General features: G+C 41.8%; 1 protein-coding gene across 7 annotated transcripts in view; it reads right to left on the bottom strand.

Moving 5' to 3' along the window:
- Positions 1 to 456: 456 nt before the first annotated feature.
- The window catches only part of LOC137197923 (growth factor receptor-bound protein 10-like), a 51,655-nt gene continuing 31,914 nt past the window's right edge, over positions 457 to 20,197 (bottom strand). For 6 of the 7 annotated variants that reach the window (XM_067611441.1, XM_067611440.1, XM_067611439.1 and 3 more), the window contains 12 exons: positions 18,638 to 18,794; positions 15,994 to 16,109; positions 14,073 to 14,147; positions 13,266 to 13,403; positions 12,736 to 12,846; positions 10,922 to 11,020; positions 10,753 to 10,830; positions 8,776 to 8,892; positions 8,083 to 8,149; positions 7,842 to 7,929; positions 7,338 to 7,431; positions 457 to 6,030 (listed from right to left, as the gene is read on the bottom strand). In XM_067611441.1, the coding sequence (XP_067467542.1) occupies positions 5,884 to 6,030; positions 7,338 to 7,431; positions 7,842 to 7,929; positions 8,083 to 8,149; positions 8,776 to 8,892; positions 10,753 to 10,830; positions 10,922 to 11,020; positions 12,736 to 12,846; positions 13,266 to 13,403; positions 14,073 to 14,147; positions 15,994 to 16,109; positions 18,638 to 18,794 (1,287 nt within the window). In that variant the 3' untranslated portion in view covers positions 457 to 5,883. Of the gene's footprint in view, positions 6,031 to 7,337; positions 7,432 to 7,841; positions 7,930 to 8,082; positions 8,150 to 8,775; positions 8,893 to 10,752; positions 10,831 to 10,921; positions 11,021 to 12,735; positions 12,847 to 13,265; positions 13,404 to 14,072; positions 14,148 to 15,993; positions 16,110 to 18,637; positions 18,795 to 18,967; positions 20,158 to 20,197 lie in introns of those variants that run through there. The other variant, XM_067611446.1, reaches the window with a different exon arrangement.

Raw genomic sequence — 20,197 nt, 5'->3', positions numbered from 1 at the left:
AACTGTGGAAGACATCTACTTTATTTGACTAACTCAGACTGCAGAACGCTTATATTATCTTCAGATAAACCTTTAAATACATATTTGCTCAAAATGAGTATTGTGTATTTTGTCCCCCATCACTTACATTGTAAGCACATTTGAAGGGGATCTTCTAATGATCAGTATGAACAGTGGGGATGATTACAGCCAGCAAAACCTGTTTCAATGTTCACTTGGGTATTAGTTGTTTTATAAAATTGAAAAAAATGTGAAACCACCCTTTAATGATGGTTGAATCCCACTTAGCTGCCTCAGTTTCAGGGTCCAGGCATTACACATGCTGGCTTACTGGGACACTTGAATAGGACGGAGGATCTGTTGGAATTTTTATAATCCATCCCCAACCAAGCTTTTTAGTTTTTCATTACACCACTGAGAAATGAGCAGGAGAATAACACATCACCAGGCCAGCCATTTGGTTTATAGCAATGTTGTCTTTTATTCTAATTTCCAATAAACAGAGAATATATCAGTCCCTTATTTGTACAAAAATACCTGAACAGGATACAATGTAGATCCAGGAGCCGTACAGACGATTACAGAATGAAGCAAAGCACAGTGGGGTTATCTGAAAAAAATGATTACCGCTCATTTGCTTTTTTTTATTTTTCTTTCCCTGAAAGGTTTATTTGACTTCAGCTTATGATGACTTCAACCCAAAGAAAAACATTGAGTCAGTTTCACTCGCACCCGCACTGTGAGTCACCAATGTCGATGGGACTTGTATGCGATGTTGACCTGACATTAGGATTTAGTTCCAGTAGGATTATGTTTCACAGTCACAGCTAACTGTAAATGAACGCGGTGAGTGGACGGATGGCAACTAAGGACTTGTTACTGTTCAGAAACAAGAGGCACCTGCTGCAAGAATAGGCTTAGTTAAGAAAACGAAATGCACAATCCTCTAGAGCTACGGCGAATAATTGCACTACTTGTAATGAAAGGTGTACAAAGTGTCGAAGCTGCTAAGAATATCCCCAAGGGTTAAGCGTTGGTGTGTGTGTGCTCTCCATGAAAAACCACTTGTGTGTGTGTGAGTGTGTGTGTGTGTGTGTGTGTTTGCGTGTGTGAGTAAGGTTAATGTCCAAACATTTACTGGAGTGTTTTCTTGAAACCGTCATGACAGACAAACAGAGAGGGGATATTCAAAAGATGTGGTTTTAAACAAAATGGCATTGGAATTGGACGCTGGCAGAGTTGAAGACTCTGACAGCCTGTCAGCTTATACACACAACTGATGTTAAGATATTTGACACATACCAAAAATCCAGTTTGATCTCTTAAAATTAAAAAAAAAAAAAAACAGCTTAATTTAATACTGTATATACGGTGGTATATTCTTTTTTTATATATATAAAAGGTCATTTTGTGGCAAACGAAAGAAAATACACAATAATGTCAATATACACACAATCAAATAATGAAAAAAAAGGACAAAATAAATCATTCTTCATTTTACACGGAGTTATGAGCAAAAGCATAACGCCCCATACATAGTGATCTGTGACCTAGGTACAGTGTTAGATCTACGTCTTCTCCATAGCTTCACATACTTAGAAAACAAATGATACTGTATACTGGTATATTCATATACTTGGACTTGTGTATAGGATTGCATTGTAGCACAGTGATTAAAAATGGAGGGAGGAGGAGAGGACGGTGAATCGTCCTCGCTGACCCATAGCGATGTGGCTTCACATCCCTCTCTGACAGACAGGAAAGAACCTCAGCTGAGGACCGGGAATGCTGGGATACCTCCAGCCGACCTCCTCCTGTCTCCTCTGATACTGTAAATCCACGGCATCACTTGACTCTACCCGACCGAAAAGCAACCTTCCTGTAACTGTTTCTAAAAGGCAAGTGTGTATGATAACCAGCAGAGTTAGCAATCCTGAATAGTGAATGTAACAGTCTAGCCAATCCACACACACACACACACTTGTTCACCACAGGGTCATAGCTTACAGGCTGGGCACAGGTAGGAGAGGGGGGCGGGGGGTTCAAGCATTATCCAATCCCTGGAGAGTCTGCCCTGGCTGACTAGAAAAGGCCTGATTGGTGGAGCGCAGAGCTGGTGAGTCAGTCAAGTCAAGTGATTGGTGGACTGGTGGCGGCAGTGGCATGTGTGTAAGTGACAGTGCTTAGAGAGAGAAAAAGAGAGAGAGAGAGAGAGAGAGAGTTAGCCTGGCAGGTAGTCCGATGGCCTCGTGCTAACCCTGTCCACTGTGAATCTGGCACAGAATGGATGGGAGGTGCAGGCGAGGGCGGGAGGGGTGGAGGACGCGGCTAAATCTACTGCAGACCTGAGCAGGTGTTATGTCACATGCCTGCAGCTTTTCATTCGCTGGTCACACGACAGCAGGAGAGGGCAGGAAAAGACAAAAGGACTTAAAATGTTCTTCTCTAGAATGTTCTTCTTCTCTCTCCCTTTCCTGTTGTATAGTCTTACAGATACGGTCCTTACTTTTCCTTTGGATGAAAACCGGGCAGTCAGGGACAAATTTAGAGAAACAAAATCCACTCAGATTATCTGTTAAAGTCACTATGTTTGGATTTTTTTTTTAAAGAACATCATGTCAAAATTGTTTGTTTGATAGCATACGTTTTTGTGACCCAAAAAAATTAACCCATGCAATAGAGAACTAATGCAATTTATATGCTGCGTTGCCAATTCATTAGGGGGCACTAAAGTTGGACATTTTCAAATCCTACACATAATGACTTTAACATAGACGTGTTTAGTGTCCCAGTTTACTTTTTTGGTGTATCATCTAAGTATAACCTACTTTATCTACTTTCACCTCAGTTATTCACGTCCTACATTTCCCAAAATGCTTTTCAACAACCAGTACATGCACAGAAATTGGGCTAGCTAGCCAAATAATGGATTTGGGGCTGCATGCCAATTATTTGCTCGATTAACTGATAAATTGTTTGGTCTATATCAATGTCAAAAAACAGTAAAAGTTGCCCAACCCAATTTCCTATAGCTCACAATTGTTTGGGGTTTTTTGCCTGACCAACTGTCCCAAAACCAAATACGTTCAGTTAACTATAATGTAAGAAGGAAAAGCAGTAAATCTCCACATGTGAAAAAGCTGGAGCCATCAAGTGGTTGGTATTTTTTGCTTGAAAAAAAATTTGTTAAATAGTTGCCAACTGATTTTCTGTCAACTGACCGATTAATTAATAGACAAATTGTTTAAACTCTAAAATAATTCATGACCACTAGTACAATTTAATATGCCTGATGGCTGTAACACATTCTGGACTACTGAAGCTGCTGCTGGTGTAGAAATGGTTTCCTTTGCCTCTATTGTCATATGTTTCTGTCTGCACGATTGTTGCAAAATGTCTGTTTTAAGAAAGAAGCCCTTACTATTTGATTTTGACTGACTGACACCACAACTGACATTCACCACTGACGCTACCAAACTCCTTTGCAGCTGCTGCAAATATCTTGACGTGATACTATTTTGTCAACATTTTAGCCAGTTTGTCTGTAGAAATAAGATAAATACAGCACCGAACAAGAAAATGGGCCCAGAAATGTGAAGCGCATCGCCAGAACCTGTTTTCTGAATTCTGTTCAAGTGGATTTTTACTTTAAAGAAATAGTTCCACATTTTGGGAAATATGCTTATCCACTTTCTTGCCAAGACAAGATCAATACCACTCTCATATCTATCCGTTGAATGTAAGGCTACAGCCAGCAGCCGGCTAGTTTAGCTTAGTTTAGCTTAGAAAGTCACTGCACCTGGTGAAGAAATAGTACAGCACATAACCTTCAGTAAAACCACAAATTATTGTTTTTACACTTTAATTATTGTATGGATTAAACGAACAAGATGCTCATAGGTGGGTTTTGTTATCCTTGGATGGAGCCAGACTAGCTGTTTCCCCCTGATTCTAGTCTTTATACTAAGCTAAGCTAAGCTAAGCTAACCAGCTACTGGCTGTACCGTACAGACATGAGAGTGGTATCAATCTTCTCGTCTGACTCTTGACAACAAACTGAATAAGCATTTTTTTTTCCAAAATGTCACACTATTCCTTTAATATAATTTGTAACACTCCTGCTGTCTGAAATGTGTTGCTGTATGTGCATTTTTATATAGCTTCGATTTCATACACAAGGCTCACAATTTTCACTTAAGGCGAGTGAAGCTCATTTGACTGTGTGTTGATGCACAGTCAACTGAGTTCACATTTCAAGTCATTTGTTCATTTCCATATTTAAAACAAAAAAAAACATGATGGGAGTGCTTTTGTTGATTTGTCTTTTCTTGAGTGAGGGAACAGTGGTCAGTATCTCCACTCGGGGCTAAATCCGAACATAACAGCTCAATCTCAAATCAGGATAATTAAAATGTGCAAGCAGCGAGCTCAGAACAGACCTAGGAAAAGAAAATGACATTCAAAACAAATTCACCGAATGTGAGCCCAATAGATTTAACCCTTTAGATTTAAAAAAAAAAAAAAAAGACTGAAATAGAAGCTTGGGGGTGGACACACTTTTCAGGAGTCTATTTAACAGTCCTCCTCCTCTTCCTCACAGTCTTGAGGCGTTCAGCCTGTTCCAGAGCACATTCGTTTTTAATGGTAGTGTGGTCATGTTGGTATGAGCCACACAGAGTTCCAAGATGTTCCCAAACCTTTCTGAAAGGCACTGCATAATCAGCCGTGACTCTCTTTGCTCCCACGCCACTGTAATCCAATCAGAGCTGGTGGAAATTCACATGCATGCTTTTCAGAAGGAGGAGGGGTGGGGGGGGAGGGCGGGGATGGAAGAGGAAGAGGAGGACGACGAACGGAGAGCAGGCAGCTTCATTTAGCTAGAGAGAACAGCTGTCATCTGTCCGCCCGGGAGTGCAAAACTAGTTCTGCATTGAATCAACAGTAATAAAACAGCATTAAAATGACATCAAGTAATCAACTCTACAAGAGAGGCTTGTTACAGCCTTCCTGATAAACATTCCTCTGTCCTTTCAGCAAACCCTCGCGACTGCTCTGCTTATCTTGCCCTTAGCTTCTTCTCTTTTTCTCTCTCAACTTTTCTCTGAGCTTGTTTGGAGAAGGAGAGACGGGATCTGGGTTGCACCAGGGGGGTTGTGGGACAGGACACAGCAGGAAGGCCACGTCAAGTCCTCTCGGTTAGGGGGGAGGGGACAGGGTGTCAGCTTATCCAGACTGGACTGCACAGGTTGAGAAAACTCCTGGATCGAGTTTGATAAGACCCAGAGAGGTTCCTGTCCATCCCTGATGATCGATGAGGAAGTCAGAGGGTGGTGCTCCCCGCCCGCCTCGGACAACTTTGTGTCGAGAGGGCGAGGGTGGGGCGGGCACCACAGCTTATCAGGCCTGGAGGATAAGGAAGGTGAAAGTTGGGAGATTGAATGGTGAGGGGCTTTGAGGGAGGGATCCATCCGGGAGACCTGCAGCACTCCTGCTGTCTGTGTCTTCATAACACATGCTCCCCTACACACTGACCAGGGTCAAAATGGCAATGACAAAACAACCCAGTCTCCATGAGAACGGTGCAGGAGTTGGGCGACTGCTGGGTCCACAAATCTACAACGTTTGGACTATCCGCACGGTTCCCATTCAAAACATCCAAAAAGCGGTAAGGCGGAGAAAAGCACGGCACATTGGAGAAATCAAACCTCCACTGCCAGCTCCTGCTGAGTTGTTCACATCCCCAAAACTTGACTCAACTTTTCTCTATCTCCTCAACCTCATTACATTGGTGAGGGAGGGGCAGATTGGGGGGGCGGGGTGGGATCTCTGGATGAGAAGTGTGCAAAAGGGTGTGTAGGAGTTGGGGGTGGGGGCGGTGGAGTGTCACAAGGCCACAGCGGTGCAGGGGTGTTTGAGCTTGCAGGGCAGCACTCCTCTGTTGAGCTGGTAGAACTCCACCAGGTGGATCAGGTCGGTGAACTTGGTGGCGCCGTCGTCGAGGCTGAAGAACACCTGACCGTCTTCTTCACACTTCACACCGGGGTCAAAGGGAGGAGAGAGGACAGTTAATATCACATGACAATAATAATAATCATCAGACAGGTGAAAGCAGAGAAAATTGATGGAAAATTGATGGAAAAGTGTCCACCGCTTTGGTCCAGACTGAAATATTTCAATGACTATCGGATGGATTGGGATCAAATTTTATACAGATATTCATGCTGCCTGTGAGATTAATCCTAATGACTTTAGTGAAGCCCTGACCTTCCTTTTGCCGTCATCAATGAGTCAAAGATATTACTTATTTAGTGAAATATCTCTTCATCTACGCGATGGATTAGCACAACATGTTGTACAGACATTCATGGTTCATTTCCCCAATGACTTTAGTGATGCTCTGACTTTTCCTCTAGCACCACCATGAGGTTGACATTTCTAGTTTTGAGCGAAATGTCTCCACAACTGCTGGATTGATTGCCATAAATTTTTTACAGTGCATGTTCATCTCAGGATTAACTGTAATAACTTTTATCCCCGGACTTTGGTTTATGACTAACTACCTGCAAAACTGGAAAACCTGTTTTTGTGCTTATAAGGAAATGTTAAACTAAGATGGTAAAATGGTAAACATTTTATCTGCTATCAGCATGTTAGCATGTTAGCATACTGACGTTAGTTCAAAGCACCGCTGCGCCATTAAGAACAGCCTCATAGAGCTGCTAGCAAGGCTGTAGCATCTTAAACTTGTTTAAAAGAACTATTCCATTTTCTATTATGTTTGTCTGAAATTATTAACCATTTTCCAGCTTTCCAAAGAATATCACACTTGTTGTACCTATACAGGATATCCTCATAGTATCAGAAAACTCATAGTAGCCAGATGTGTCAAAACCTATAATGCGGGTGGGGTGACCCTTGAAGCTGTTTCAAGTTGATTTCTGTGCTGTAACAAAATGAATGCAAACAGATTGCTACCTGGAAGAAAGGAAAAGCCTATTTTAAAATGTTAAAAAAGCAATGCTACGCTTTAGAAAATTGTTGTTAAAAAAAGGTTAGGTGAGGCTTGCAGGCCAGATGAGTCTAAGATTTTCACACTATGAGATCCAGCTGTGTCTCAGAGCATACAGAAAAAGTGGACCTGCTTGACATTTGCTCGGATGGTCCAAGACTGCATGTTCTGAGTGTACTGTCCCACTGTTTAGCAGCTGGGCCACAACATAAAATATAACAATATTACTCATTATCATTAGCAGCACAGTAATCTGCCTCACTTTGCCTTATTTCACTAGATTTTACCAGTGACCATGAGACATTTTCTACAGTGTGAAGTGACTGACCGGTAGAATCTGGAAGTGCTTGATCTTCTGGTGGTGGCACATGGTGAGCACAAACGCCTTGGGATTACTCTGACTGTCCCGCAACAGGAATAATCTGATGCACAGAACATAGGAGTAAAGTGATCAAACAGCAGAAATATGAAATATATATTACTATGTAAAATGTTAAATTTCAAATTCCTGATGATATACTGCTGTGACTCTTTGAGAATTATCTTAACCCAGCGGATAAAGGCTAAAATGTGTGGCTGACAAACCAGAAAGCTGTTTTTAGACACTGACATTTTAAAGATCAAAGCTTTTCGTGACACAGATATGTCACCATTTCTCACATTTCTTATTAATATAGTTTCAGTCTGACAAAATAATCTTCACTTACTAGCTTTCAACTACTTCTCAAAGGGGCAATATTTACCATTAAAATTACATCATATTAAAACCAGAATTCCTCAGATCAGCCTAAAAACTCTTCTCACACTCAACACATAGAGTAGTTCTTCTTACCCGTCTACTTGGCCTTGTTGTATGATCATTTTGTGGGCTTCCTCTCTCATGATGCGACCATGAAACCACACCTGTGTCCTGTGGATGACTGAGAGACAGACATTTTTGAGACTCAGTGTTTGAGCATTTTATTTAGTCAGTGCATCAATCAGCTTTACTTGGACATGAGGTTTATTAGTCTTTCTGTTTTTGCTGGGCAAAAGTCTGCACAAGGTAATCAGTATGGTGTTTGTGTGAGTACCTGTGCTCAGAGAGGGTGGGTGCAGGGGGCTGGGACTGCCCAGGACATTCATACGCTGGCTCCGTTTCTATGTGGAAGAAATAACATTTACATAAGATAACATCACATCAAACCAAATCCTTCAAATAAGCCTCTAATCAAGCATCAGCCTTCCCTTTGACAAGGGATGTCTTCACAGCATGTAGAAACATGTTGAAACACTACTTTAAACCAAGACGCAAAGGTTGAAATTTTCTGTAGATTTTCGTTAGAGTTTGATGCTTTTTGTTACAGCAAATCAAACATAGCAATGATTTCAACAAAGAATAAAAAATGTAACAGGCAGCTGAGTTCTCCTCTAGCCTCTTATGAGCTGTGATCTCAGCAACACATAAGTGGAGCTGCTGCTGCACACTTTAATTTACCAAGAAAAGTGCTGAAGGGTAAAAATAAACTTGTTCATAATGGAAAAAGGCTTCTCTACATTCTTTCCAGGAAAAGAAGTTTTGCTCAAAGAAAAATCTGTGATGACAAAACATTCAGTGTAATATCATAAGCAAACCATATGATAATTGATCCTAAAATGTCATTTTTAAATACTGTAGGAAACTAGTATGTTTTATGTTAATCATATGAAACAACTGGCGCTGAAATGCGTCCATGTTCTGACTCTGATCTATCCGCCCCAAGCTTCCTTCCCCTCCTCCTGCTTACCCTCCAGGTCTGTCCCTCCTCCAGGGCGGCGCTCTGGGCCTCGACAGGGTTATCAATGACGCGACCGGTCCGTCCAGAGAAGTCCATGGCGACGAGGGAGTTCTCAGATACACTCCGCTGTTAGGAGAGGGTAGGTGGAGGGTGATGGAGGGTGATAGAGGGTGGGGAGTGGGGGGAGGGTGGTACACAAGGAGTGGGTTGGGGGGAGGGATGGGGTGAGGGGGGTAGACAAGGGTCAGAGGTCAAACAAGCCAGACACACTCACTGGGGCATGACAAATCCTGTCTGCACAGAGACCCACTTCAGTCAATCCACAAATGCCCCTCTGAAGAAAAGCACAAGCCCCTCCTGGCTTTCTGGCTCTCCTGCTCAAATCAGTCATGGTTTTAATTAATTACTTCTAACTTTAGCAGAAGATAAACAAACCAAACAACTCTACTTCATTTTGAGCACTCATTATCAGATTTTGTTTAACATTATTAAATTTGACCTTTTCTGAAATTAGACATTTGGACTGGTACAAATTTGACATTAAAAATATGTTCTGTTTGTTTTTTTTACTCATAATGATGTACAGTCCTTAATACTAGTTGTGTTTCCTTCAGCATGTAGATTTTTCCAGAGACTTGCAGGTTTTTGATGAATTAGAATGAGTGCTTTGTTCTTCTTTTTAAAATCCCACATTTTTTTAACCCATACTGTATTTTTCACTTTCAAAATCTTGTATTTTCTCAAATTTACTAATACTTCAACAGACTCCTGGTCCATGGGAACTGTGAACCATTCTGTAAAGATTTGTCATCATAATCTGTAAACTATACAAATTTAATTAGTGGATCAATCAATGAGTCTATCAACAGAAAATTAATCACTATTTCAACTATTTTTATGATCAATTTACAATTATTTCTCTATCAGAAACTTCAAATGTTCTCTGGTTCCAACTTCCAATGTCTAGATTTGCTGCTTTTTCTCTGTTTTATATTCTTGTTTTGGGTATATAACATTTTTTGGGTGTTGGGCTGTTGGTTAGACAAAACAAGATGTTTCTGTATTTTCTGACTTTTACTAGACTAAGCAATGAATCTATTAGTTGACGGTATAATTGACAGATAAATCAGTACTGAAAATTATTACAGTCTGATACATTAAATTTGGCCTTTTCTCAAATTAGACATTGGCACTGGTACCAGTTTTACATTATACATATGTTCTGTTTAGAAGGTTATAAAACAACAAATCTTCACATTGGAGAAGCTGGAACCAGAGAACATTTGGAGTTTCTGCTTGAAAAATAACTTGAGTGTATACCATAATGCTCTACAGTGAGGTACACTTACAGGACTGAATGCCCTGAAGCATAACTCACTACACAAGTCTGTAATGTTAAGTTTAAATACAAACTCATTATAGATTCCAGAGATCTGTTACTTATGTTGATTCAGTCTTTGTAAAGGAGCTTATGACACCTTTACCAGCACCTCATTGTGTGAGGCGATTAGTCTGGCTGTAACATAGCATGCTTGTATACACACAAATATGCAGGTTTTTGTTTGCTGTGTGCGCAATCTTTTATGCACTGCTTGTGTGACTGAGCATTACGTAAATTTAAATAAATAAGTCTGGGATAAGATGTTATGTGTCGGATGTACTTTTCTTACAGAATGCTGTTTAAATGAGCAGCCTGACCTAAATCATAAGCCTTTCACTACACAACCTCGTTCTCATTAACAGAGGTCAACAGCAGCAATGATCATTTGAATGGAAATTCATTTCAGCATTTAACAAATCCGTCTTATGCAAAAGCAATCTAGCCCACGGTTGTGTGTTTCCTCTTAAGAAGAGTGAGACACAAGGAGGCCACAAAGTGAACTGGTTTCCAATTCACTGTGAGTTAATCAATCCGGATTGGTCTTGGCTGAGTTCGGGTATTAGAACGAGGTTGTAGGAAGATGATGTCAGAGAGCAGATACTCACCACAGGCGCTGTGAAATGCGAGAGGTTAGACTTCCTCTGCTGGGGGACATTATAGCTCTGATACAGTACTATCCCATACTGTGAAAACAGGAGAGAAGACACAGCAAAAACTTAGACTCACAGCACTGGATTTATCTGTGATAACAAGACATAAAAGTAAAGCAAGTACCTTGAGCAGTCTGAAGGCAGTCATCCAGCAGGTCCTGCTCTGTTCATCCTCAGCACACAGCATCTTTAGCTCCTTACAGTCACTTCTCACTTTGCTGGGCTAAAACCAAACAGCAGACACAGTGGGACGTTAAATTAATGACATACACATCATGAACATGAGTGTTTAGGGCTTATTCTGGTTTTTGGCATTTCTGTTTTCTGTATAGTAAGACCTTCAAACTTGTGACATGGCAGGACAAGACTACCAGGCCACAGTGTGACTCTGTAACACAGGTTTGTATTTTGTTGATGGTGAAGAGTGACAGTTGCATATTATAATCACTGTTAAAGGCACAGTGACCTTTTCTGAACAATGAGAAGTAAAGTACAACAGTAGCACAATTAGAGAAGAGTCATTAATTTGGCTAACACACATTAATACCAGATACAGAGCAATGTCTCTCTAAAGCTTGCTAATGTTAGCTAGCATTAGCCACCTTAGGCTACTGGTCACACCAGACCAAGTAAGTTTGCAACAGCAGAACATCTGAGTGTATTTGAACTATAGGTCATTTTACTGTTTTTCATTAATGAAAGGAAGAATGTATTATTTCTTATTTAAGAAGTTAAATAGTCTTGCTTCAAAAGGCAAATGGCGTCCAAACAGTAACAGCTTTAATATGACTACACCAAATCAACCAATTGCTCTTCATTTCAGTGATGCTCTCCACAGTGCTGTAATAAAACAACTTATGAATTCAGTACAACATTCAATACAAGCTCCACAGTTCCACACACTCACAATACCAACCGTGACTGAACTTAGTTCTTCATTTACTCTTCCTCTGCCTTAAAATGTGCTTTAGCAGTCTTACTTTAAAAAAAAAAGCTTTTATATTGATCCTACAGAAAACATCAACTGCTGCTGTCAACTGCTGCCTTTCTCAGGCAGCAGCTGACTCCTCAGACATTTCATGGTTAATGAATGACATTCGATTACACCCTCTATCATTTACTGTATGCAAACAACAATATATTGTTGCACCCCTACCAGCACGAACAAGCATCACAGCACAGACTTTCTCCTTCTCCACCAGTTACAAGGACGTTAGACACACTGCTCCTTACATGCATCCCCTACCGATAAATTCATTCATGTCGCCATAGCAACAATCCAGCCACCCCCAGCCACCAAGTAAAATCCTTAACCCAATCCTGCACTGTCACCCCCGCATCTGACATGCTGGTCGTCTAGCGTGCGTGTGTGTGTGTGTGTGTGTGTGTGTGTGTGTGTGTGTGTGTGTGTGTGTGTGTGTGTGTGTGTGTGTGTGCAAGAGAGAGGTGAAGGGGGGGTTAGGCGGACCAGATTCCCTGTACCATCCTGGCTTATCCCACCGGGCTTATCCCAGATCAGCAGGTGACCCACCACAGAAATCTCCTGGAGTGGGACACACAGTGCTGAGTGTGTGTTTGAACCCCCCCTGGGAGGTTTTAACCCTCGTGTCCTCTGACACACACACGCATACACATACACACACACACAGATACAATGTTTGTACAGGGGAAGCAGGTGTATCTGTTACGAAGCGGTTTACTGATGATCACAATAGTCATCCACGTCTAATATGAGGGACAGAGGGACACAGTTTGCAGTTTCACTTGTTTTATGGGAGTCCTTGCACACTGAAATACAGGTTTGCCCTGGAGGAATGTTAAATTATCTCATCTAATCTCACAGATTTATTTGCTTTTCTAGAAAAAAAAAAACTATTTTCAGCGCCAGGTTAAATGACTAGCTGAATTTGTGCTGCAGTGTTTTCTTATGTGTGTTACCTTGATGCAGAACTGGTAGTCTGTGGGGGCATTGTGGAGTTTTCTGCCGGTGATTATGGTGAAGATGTTACTGTCTTCCAGATCTGACAGCAGCTGCAGGTGTCGGGGCTCCTGTTCAGTCGGGGGGAGGTGAAGGTCAGCAGGGGAGGGAGAGGGAGAAGGGTGTCAGTGACAGTATGTAGAAAAGGATTATGGATTGCTTTAAAGTATTTTACATTGGTACAAGTTTTCTTCTGCTTAGGAAAAATGCAAAAGTAACATTTGAGGTTTTCGGATGTTTTTCATTTTTTTGGATTGGATGATGCATTAACACTTCTGGGATATTACAACAGCAAATATGATGAAACAAAGAAAGCATGAGCATAAACAAAAAAAAAATTGGCGAAGACTCTTAACTGTGCTACACATCGACAAACATGTCACTAGACAAGTTCAACCATCAACTGGGTCTCCACACCTGTCAAACTGTGACATGCTGTCAGTCATAAAGATATCCTAGTTTCACACTCTATACTGCGCTGATTTATCACCTTGGATGTTCCTTTAGTAGAGTAGTAGAGACCAGAGCGTCGCAAGAACATGTAGAGCTTCTTCCAGGACTTGCGTCCAGGCTCCTTCACGTACAGATAGCCCTGGATCTCTGGACAGCTGCTGGAGTTCAGAAAGTTCTGCCAAAAACACAAAAAAAAAAATCAATCAATCAAGTATATTTGTCACGTGTAATCATATAAGGTACAATCACAGTGAAATGTAATCCCAGCAGTTCCTTCAATTTGTGCATTAAAAAGAGCTTAAATAGAATAGGAATAGTAATAAACATATTTGAATGACTGGAGAAGGGGGAGGGGGGCAGTATTAGGCAGTGACCTCATTTAGGAAGTGGGAGCACTGCTGTGATGGGAACTGCACTTAACAGAAATGTTTGTGTTTCTGCTTTTGCATCCTGGAAACTACATGTTCCTAGATGTTGTAAAATCCATTTTAAAAAAAGAATATGAATTAGGCTCTTTTATCTATATTCCTAAAAGTCTGGCAATGACATCATCGGGTGAATGTTAGTAGATTGCAAGAACCATGTGTGTGTGTGTTTATGCATATTTTTGGACTACCAGATGTCCCCACGATGATAAAGATTCTCCACAGTGTTTTCTGCTTTCACTCCTTCATAGGGCCTCTAGTTTAGGGTTAGGATTTAGGTTTAGCTTAAGCTTAAGGTTTATGATTAAGTTTCTGATTATATTAGGGTTTAAATGAAGGGTTAGGTAATGAATCAAGTCCTTATATGGGCTAAGATTAGTGTGAAGTGTGTGTCTCCCCTCACTGAGTCATCCCCTCACCTGTAAGAGCTGTGACTGAGGGATTGAGCCATCAGACTCCTGACACCAAGCCACCATCTGCTCTGGAAAAAAGTTCTGGATGGAAAAACACACAGAGAGACACCGACAATGAGTGATAGAGAGAGAGAGGCACTAGAAACCACTTAGTGTATATACAAGCTCAGAGTGGGGTAGTGTTTCTCTATGAAGAATATGCCTCTCTCTTTGTTGTGAGTGTGTGTGTGTGTGTGTGTGTGTGTGTGTGTGTGTGTGTGTGTGTGTGTGTGTGTGTGTGTGTGTGTGTGTCCGATGTGCACAAGAACTCAAAGACAAAGTGGTGGGGGCGAGAGAGGTAGATAAAGAGAGAGAGAGGGAGAGAGGGAGAGAGAGAGAGAGGGCACTCCAGCCTGGGAGTAGATGCAGTATGATCTCACCCGCTGATGTAATCCCCTTTAGCCAGCAGCGCTACTCTTAGCGTGATTGACAGGCCGCGGCCAGCACTCTGGTGTTTTACTGTGCTCATTACCACAGAGCTGAGGTCACCTGCTGGCTCTGACACACACCTAAATCACCACGGCAATAATGTCACCGTATACACGGTAAGCACATAACAGCAGAGCCCCACGCTGAGTCCACATCAGCAAAAGATGCCACACTAACCAGCTAAAGCTGAGTCGCTGGCTGTCAGGTGCAGGTTTGTGTCTTCAGAACAATCAGAGAATGACGTTATATTTTAGCTTAAGCTTTTATCCAAAGAGAGTTCGAGTGAGTGCATCACCAGATAGAAGAAAGAAATGGGATAGCATAGTGTGACACAAAAAACATGAGAATACTGAGACACGACACAAAGAGAGTATTGTGTACAAAGTTAGACTGATAGGGGACAATACTGGGCTTTTATTAAGCATGAATCTCATTCCATCAGCATGAATAATGGATAAAAATGGTATCAATTGTAGAATTGTATTGTATGGAAGTGTAACTCAATAGAAAAGTGCATGAATAACATTTAATATTTTTAGCCATGCTAGCACGGCTTTAAGGGATGCTAATGTCGGTCTATCACCACTTTCGCTCAGACTGAAATACAGCAACGACTACTGGATGAACTTCCATGAAATTTAGCACATGTATCAATGACTCCAGAACTCCCCCCCACCTACACACACACACACACACACACATACTCCCCTATAGCGCCACCTTGAGGCTGACATTTATAGTTTCAAGAGAGATGTTTCGGCAATTATTGTCCTCAGGATGAATTGTAAAAACTTTGGTGACCTCTTAACTTTTCAGCATGTTAGCATTGTCATCGCAAATTCATTAAAACAACATGTCGCACAACTCTTCTCCAGTACACCATCCTTTATTCACTGGATGTTTTCACAACCCTTCAAGGCAAGATAGCCGACATGCAGCGTGTTTTCATTTTGATAGACTAGGATTGGAGCCCACACATTGTCTGGGCCTCGCTGTGTGTGCTGAGCACATTAGCATGCTGACATTAGCATTTAGCTCAAAGCACCGCTGTACAGGCTCACAGAGCTGCTAGCATTACTTTAGACTCATGGTGTTGTTCTGACTATCAATTAAGTCTTTTTTTAGGGGAAAAATGATAGTTTCAAAGCTATTCATAGTAAGTTCATAAGGTATGCCACCATGTCTAGAAAAATAATTCCGGTGGACTGCATGCTTGTAATTTTTGGCATAAAAAACAAATCAAACGTTAGGGTTTTTAATGTCAGCATGAATTTTTAAGCTATTAGCAGCTTCAATCCAAAAATATCACGCTGGAAAATTGGCTAAACCCCAGCTGGGTGTGTGTATGTGTGGCTGTGTGTGTGTGTGTGAGCGTGTGTGTATGGCAGTGTATTTGTAGGGCTGCGTGCTAAACTGAAGCAGTTACAGAAAGGTCATTTCAGGGATGCGAGAGACTCACCAGGGGGTTCCTGAAGAATTCATATTTGGCATAGTTCTTCCTGAAGAGGAATTTACTGTCGCTGCTCATGGAGGCTTGAACCTGAACCACCAGCTCATGGTCCTCCAGACATCTCTCTGCACCAGGACACACAGACAGACAGCGTTAGTCACTGTGTTATCTTTGTATTATCCTCGGGGATGTAGAGACAAACCCAGATTTTAAACATCAGTTTACGCAGCTTTAGGGCTGATTCCTGTGTCAAATCCAAATATGAAAATCTATTTAAAAAAATCTAAATTTAAGCATTTTAAAAATATTATTCACACTGTAACTGTAGTTTCACTGTTAACTCTTCTTTTGTGTTACTTTGAGGGCAGAATAACAAGCAGCTCTTTTGCATGCGTTTCCTCCCTCTCTCTTAATTTTCTCTTATTAATATTGAAAGCATATTCTGAAATGTCCTTGTCACCAGAGGACATTGTTTACTGTGTGCTGGTGAACAACGTCCTCTGGCAGCAGAAAACAACAACTTTTTGACGTGCTGAAACCAATTTACTGCTTAAAAAAGCTTTTTTACTAGCAAAAGAATTTACCACCTTTTTTTAAAATGATGTAAATTCACAGTAAAAATCATAGTTAGTAATGCTAATCTGATATACAGCAGGTTATATGATGATTTAAATTAAGCATAAACACTATTAACATGCATTGGCTGTCTTTATTATAATTATCACTAACTCTATTGTTTTAACCGACTTCTTCATTTGCCACGACATCATTGGTTATACTTCTGTATACAGTGACACAGCAAGAAAAATCGTTTGTTACTAAGAGACAAGAAAGGGAGTAAGAGGTTAAATGAGGAGGGACTGTGAAAAGAAGAAGCACTGTGAGGCAGGGAGGGAGGAGGTGAAGGTGGAGAGGAGAAGTGGTATGAGATGGAGAGGGGGGAAGGAGGAGCGGGAGGAGGAGGAGGAGGAGAAGGAGGAGGAGGAGGTGGTGGCGGTAGTGGGGGCATTGCAGGAAGATGATGTCATGTATTTAGGCTGATTGCTGAGAGCAGTGAAGCCATAAGCAAAGTACAAGCCACAGACAAACACACAACCACACATTAAGAGCTCACACAGGCCTAACCTGCTCACTGTGCACCACACAGGCCCAATTACTTTCTCAATGTATGTGTGTGTGTGTGTGTGTGTGTGTGTGTGTGTGTGTGTGTGTGTGTGTGTGTGTGTGATGTCCTCTTTCTTGAAGTTCAGGGTATATGATCTCAGAGTGAGGCCGATTAGAAATTGATAGTGACAGGATGTTCTCTGGACACACACACACACACACACACACATATGGAATGATAGCAACCAGGATTTTGGACTAACTCTCTCTCTCTTAAGTGAAAACATACACACACACACAAAGTCTTACATATATTTTGGTGGAACTGTAGTTTTTTTGCAAAAAAAAAGTATCCTGGCTGCAGTTTAGGGGTGGAAATGTCTCTGTGTGTGTGTTTGTGTGTGTGTGTGAGTGTGTGTGTGTGCGCACGCTGGCTGCAAGCAGGGGAATTTCCTGTGGAGGGTTAAGTAAAGATTGATTGGCTAGGAGGGCTAGGGGCTCGTCCGACGGAGAACGACGATTGGTGCCTTGCAGCTCTGGTATGACGCTTTAGTCCAGGCCTCTCCACCCTCCTCCCCCCTCCCCCCTCTCTGTCTCTCTTTCTCTCTCCCTTCATCTCTCTCTCTCGTTTTCCCTCCCTCCCTCTCCTCACCTCACATTCCATCTCTCCAGTGCACTTTTTTTTCCAGAAACGCAGATCAAGCAGCAAAGCACAAAGCGATCCTTTGACTCTAAAAATACGACTCTGGGAGTAGGAAAGCCTCACCGAGGACAAAGACAGACCCGGAAAAAAATAAAAAAATTGAATGTAGCTTCAAAAGGAGACACGGCAAAAAGTGAGGAAGCAAAGCATGAGTCCTGTGTTTTTTCCCCCGGAGCGTATTATTGAGAAGGAACAGGCATGTGTGCAGAACATGGAAAATGCTGAATTCTACGACCACCGCTACCTCACTGACTCGTATAGAAGGCATACGAGATCTCGTGCCATGCTCAAGTGAACATACACACTGAGGGCACACACAAGCGACTATCCCCACCCATGCAGAAACACACAAAAGGGGTATAGACACAGACACACACATACGAGACCGATACACACCTGCAGAAAGAACATGTACCCTAAAAATTCCACTGCAGACATATGCAGATGTCTATTTAAATGTTTTTCCCCATCTTTTCATTTGCAGAATGGTATTTATACACATTCCTACAGCCGGTATAAATCTTCCTGACATATTTTCACGGTATGTATCACAGTTTGTGGTGTAAAAATCATGTTTGCCAAGCAAAGATAGAGTCTTTAAGAAGATTTTTACTTATATTAGTGATGGTTGGCTTCACTGGATGATGTAATGTTTAACCAGCTTTTCATAAACTTTTGCATCATTTCATGCAGTATACACAATGTGCACACAGAAATGCTCAAATGTAGAATTTATGTCCATTCCTGCAAAAAAAAAAAAAAATGCATGAAAAGACACGAAAGTTTGCCAAATCCATGCAAGGGTGAACACACACTCGCTACATATACATACACACACATCCTTACCAAGGCCGAGGATGGGGTGGTGCTCCACCAGCGTCCAGGCGTTGTCATCCAGACAGTGGCTCTTGTAGACCAGGAGCTGACAGACATCTCTGGCCGTCATGTCTGCTGGGATCTCCACCACTTTACCAGCCCCATCCTCGCTCCACACCTTCACTATCTGAAAACACACATGGGGATAATGATGGGAATATCTATGTAAGAGCAGCGAAGGTCACGTTGTCAGTGGAAAAGCTGGAAAAAGTCTAATAACAGCCGTGACGCATCGTGCTTTTCGAGAAATCAAATCCACAGAGAAAAGGGAGAAAGCAACAGATCAGGGGTTACATTTACCTCCATAATCAGGCGCTTTGTCAAGTCCACACTTAAAAAGTCCTGTTCATATTATTCTGTTACTCCAACAAGAGAACCACTTAAAAAAAAAAACAAAAAAAAAAAACGATGACGTTTAGGAAAGGTCGGCCGGCCCCTGCGCTCTCAGTTCAACCCTTTTGTCCACGGCTCAACCAAACTCACACACACGCACATCCACGAATACGCATGTAGATCTGCTTGTGCACAACCCACAATGACACGTTTTCTGTCGCATCGAACAATACCCGGAGTCGGAGAAGGAAAAAGTAGAAAAAAACATATATTCACACTTGGATGGTGAAATAACACAGTGCATTTACACATGTTGCATTTTGAGTATGTCCTTAAAAATGTCACGGCTGGGAGCAGCAAGTGGGTATAGTTCAAAGCCGAAGTACCTCCCATTGTTGCGCCATTTTGAACCATTTCAGCCAAGTGCCCAAAGCAACATTTAAACCGGGTGTAATTTTGCCTTTTTCGAGTGTGTTGCTCCACGGATAACCATAGACCAGCTGCTTCACACCACTGTATTTGCAGATTCACATACACAGCACCGAGAGATTGCTTTCACATGCAGCGTAATATACAAACACACGATAAATATGAGCAAATGAACATTGGAAAGTGCTTAAAACCCACAAAGGCGACTCCGATTGTTTTTCCGTATATCAGAGAGAAGACGTACTGTATGTGTTATGTTTGTGTGTGTATTCTCACACACCCACGTACTTAACATCTTCTGTCCACAGCAGGGATTCTGCTGAAAATTCAGCTGCCCTGCACTTCACACAAAGCCACCGGGAACAACTATTGAAAATTACATGAAACAAGACACAAAGCTGGTGATGTGCGAGGGCCGAGGGGGGGCATGGAAAATTAAGTCGAACAATGGCACCGCGATGTGTGGAAACACACAAAACACCAAAAAACGACAGCAACGGTGGCCTAGAAATGACACAAAACACCACAAGCACCAATACGGCGACACTAAGAGAGACTCCAAATGCAACCACAAACGTCACAGCGCTCTCTGCCCCTGCAAAGCCAGAAGACTCCCTCGTCTTGTCCCACACGCCCCCATTATAAAAAAAAGTAATATCATGACGCATGAGTTTTGTTTTAGAAAAGTTTTAGAAACAGCAAAGAGGAAAAAATGCAAAGATCCTCATCGCTGCAAACTGACAACCACAGAAACACACACGTACACAC

Source organism: Thunnus thynnus, chromosome 15 (assembly GCF_963924715.1).
Source record: "Thunnus thynnus chromosome 15, fThuThy2.1, whole genome shotgun sequence".
NCBI classification, from domain to species: Eukaryota; Metazoa; Chordata; class Actinopteri; order Scombriformes; family Scombridae; genus Thunnus; species Thunnus thynnus.
Note: the sequence above shows the minus strand (reverse complement) of the source record. Positions and strands in the feature narration are given on the sequence as shown.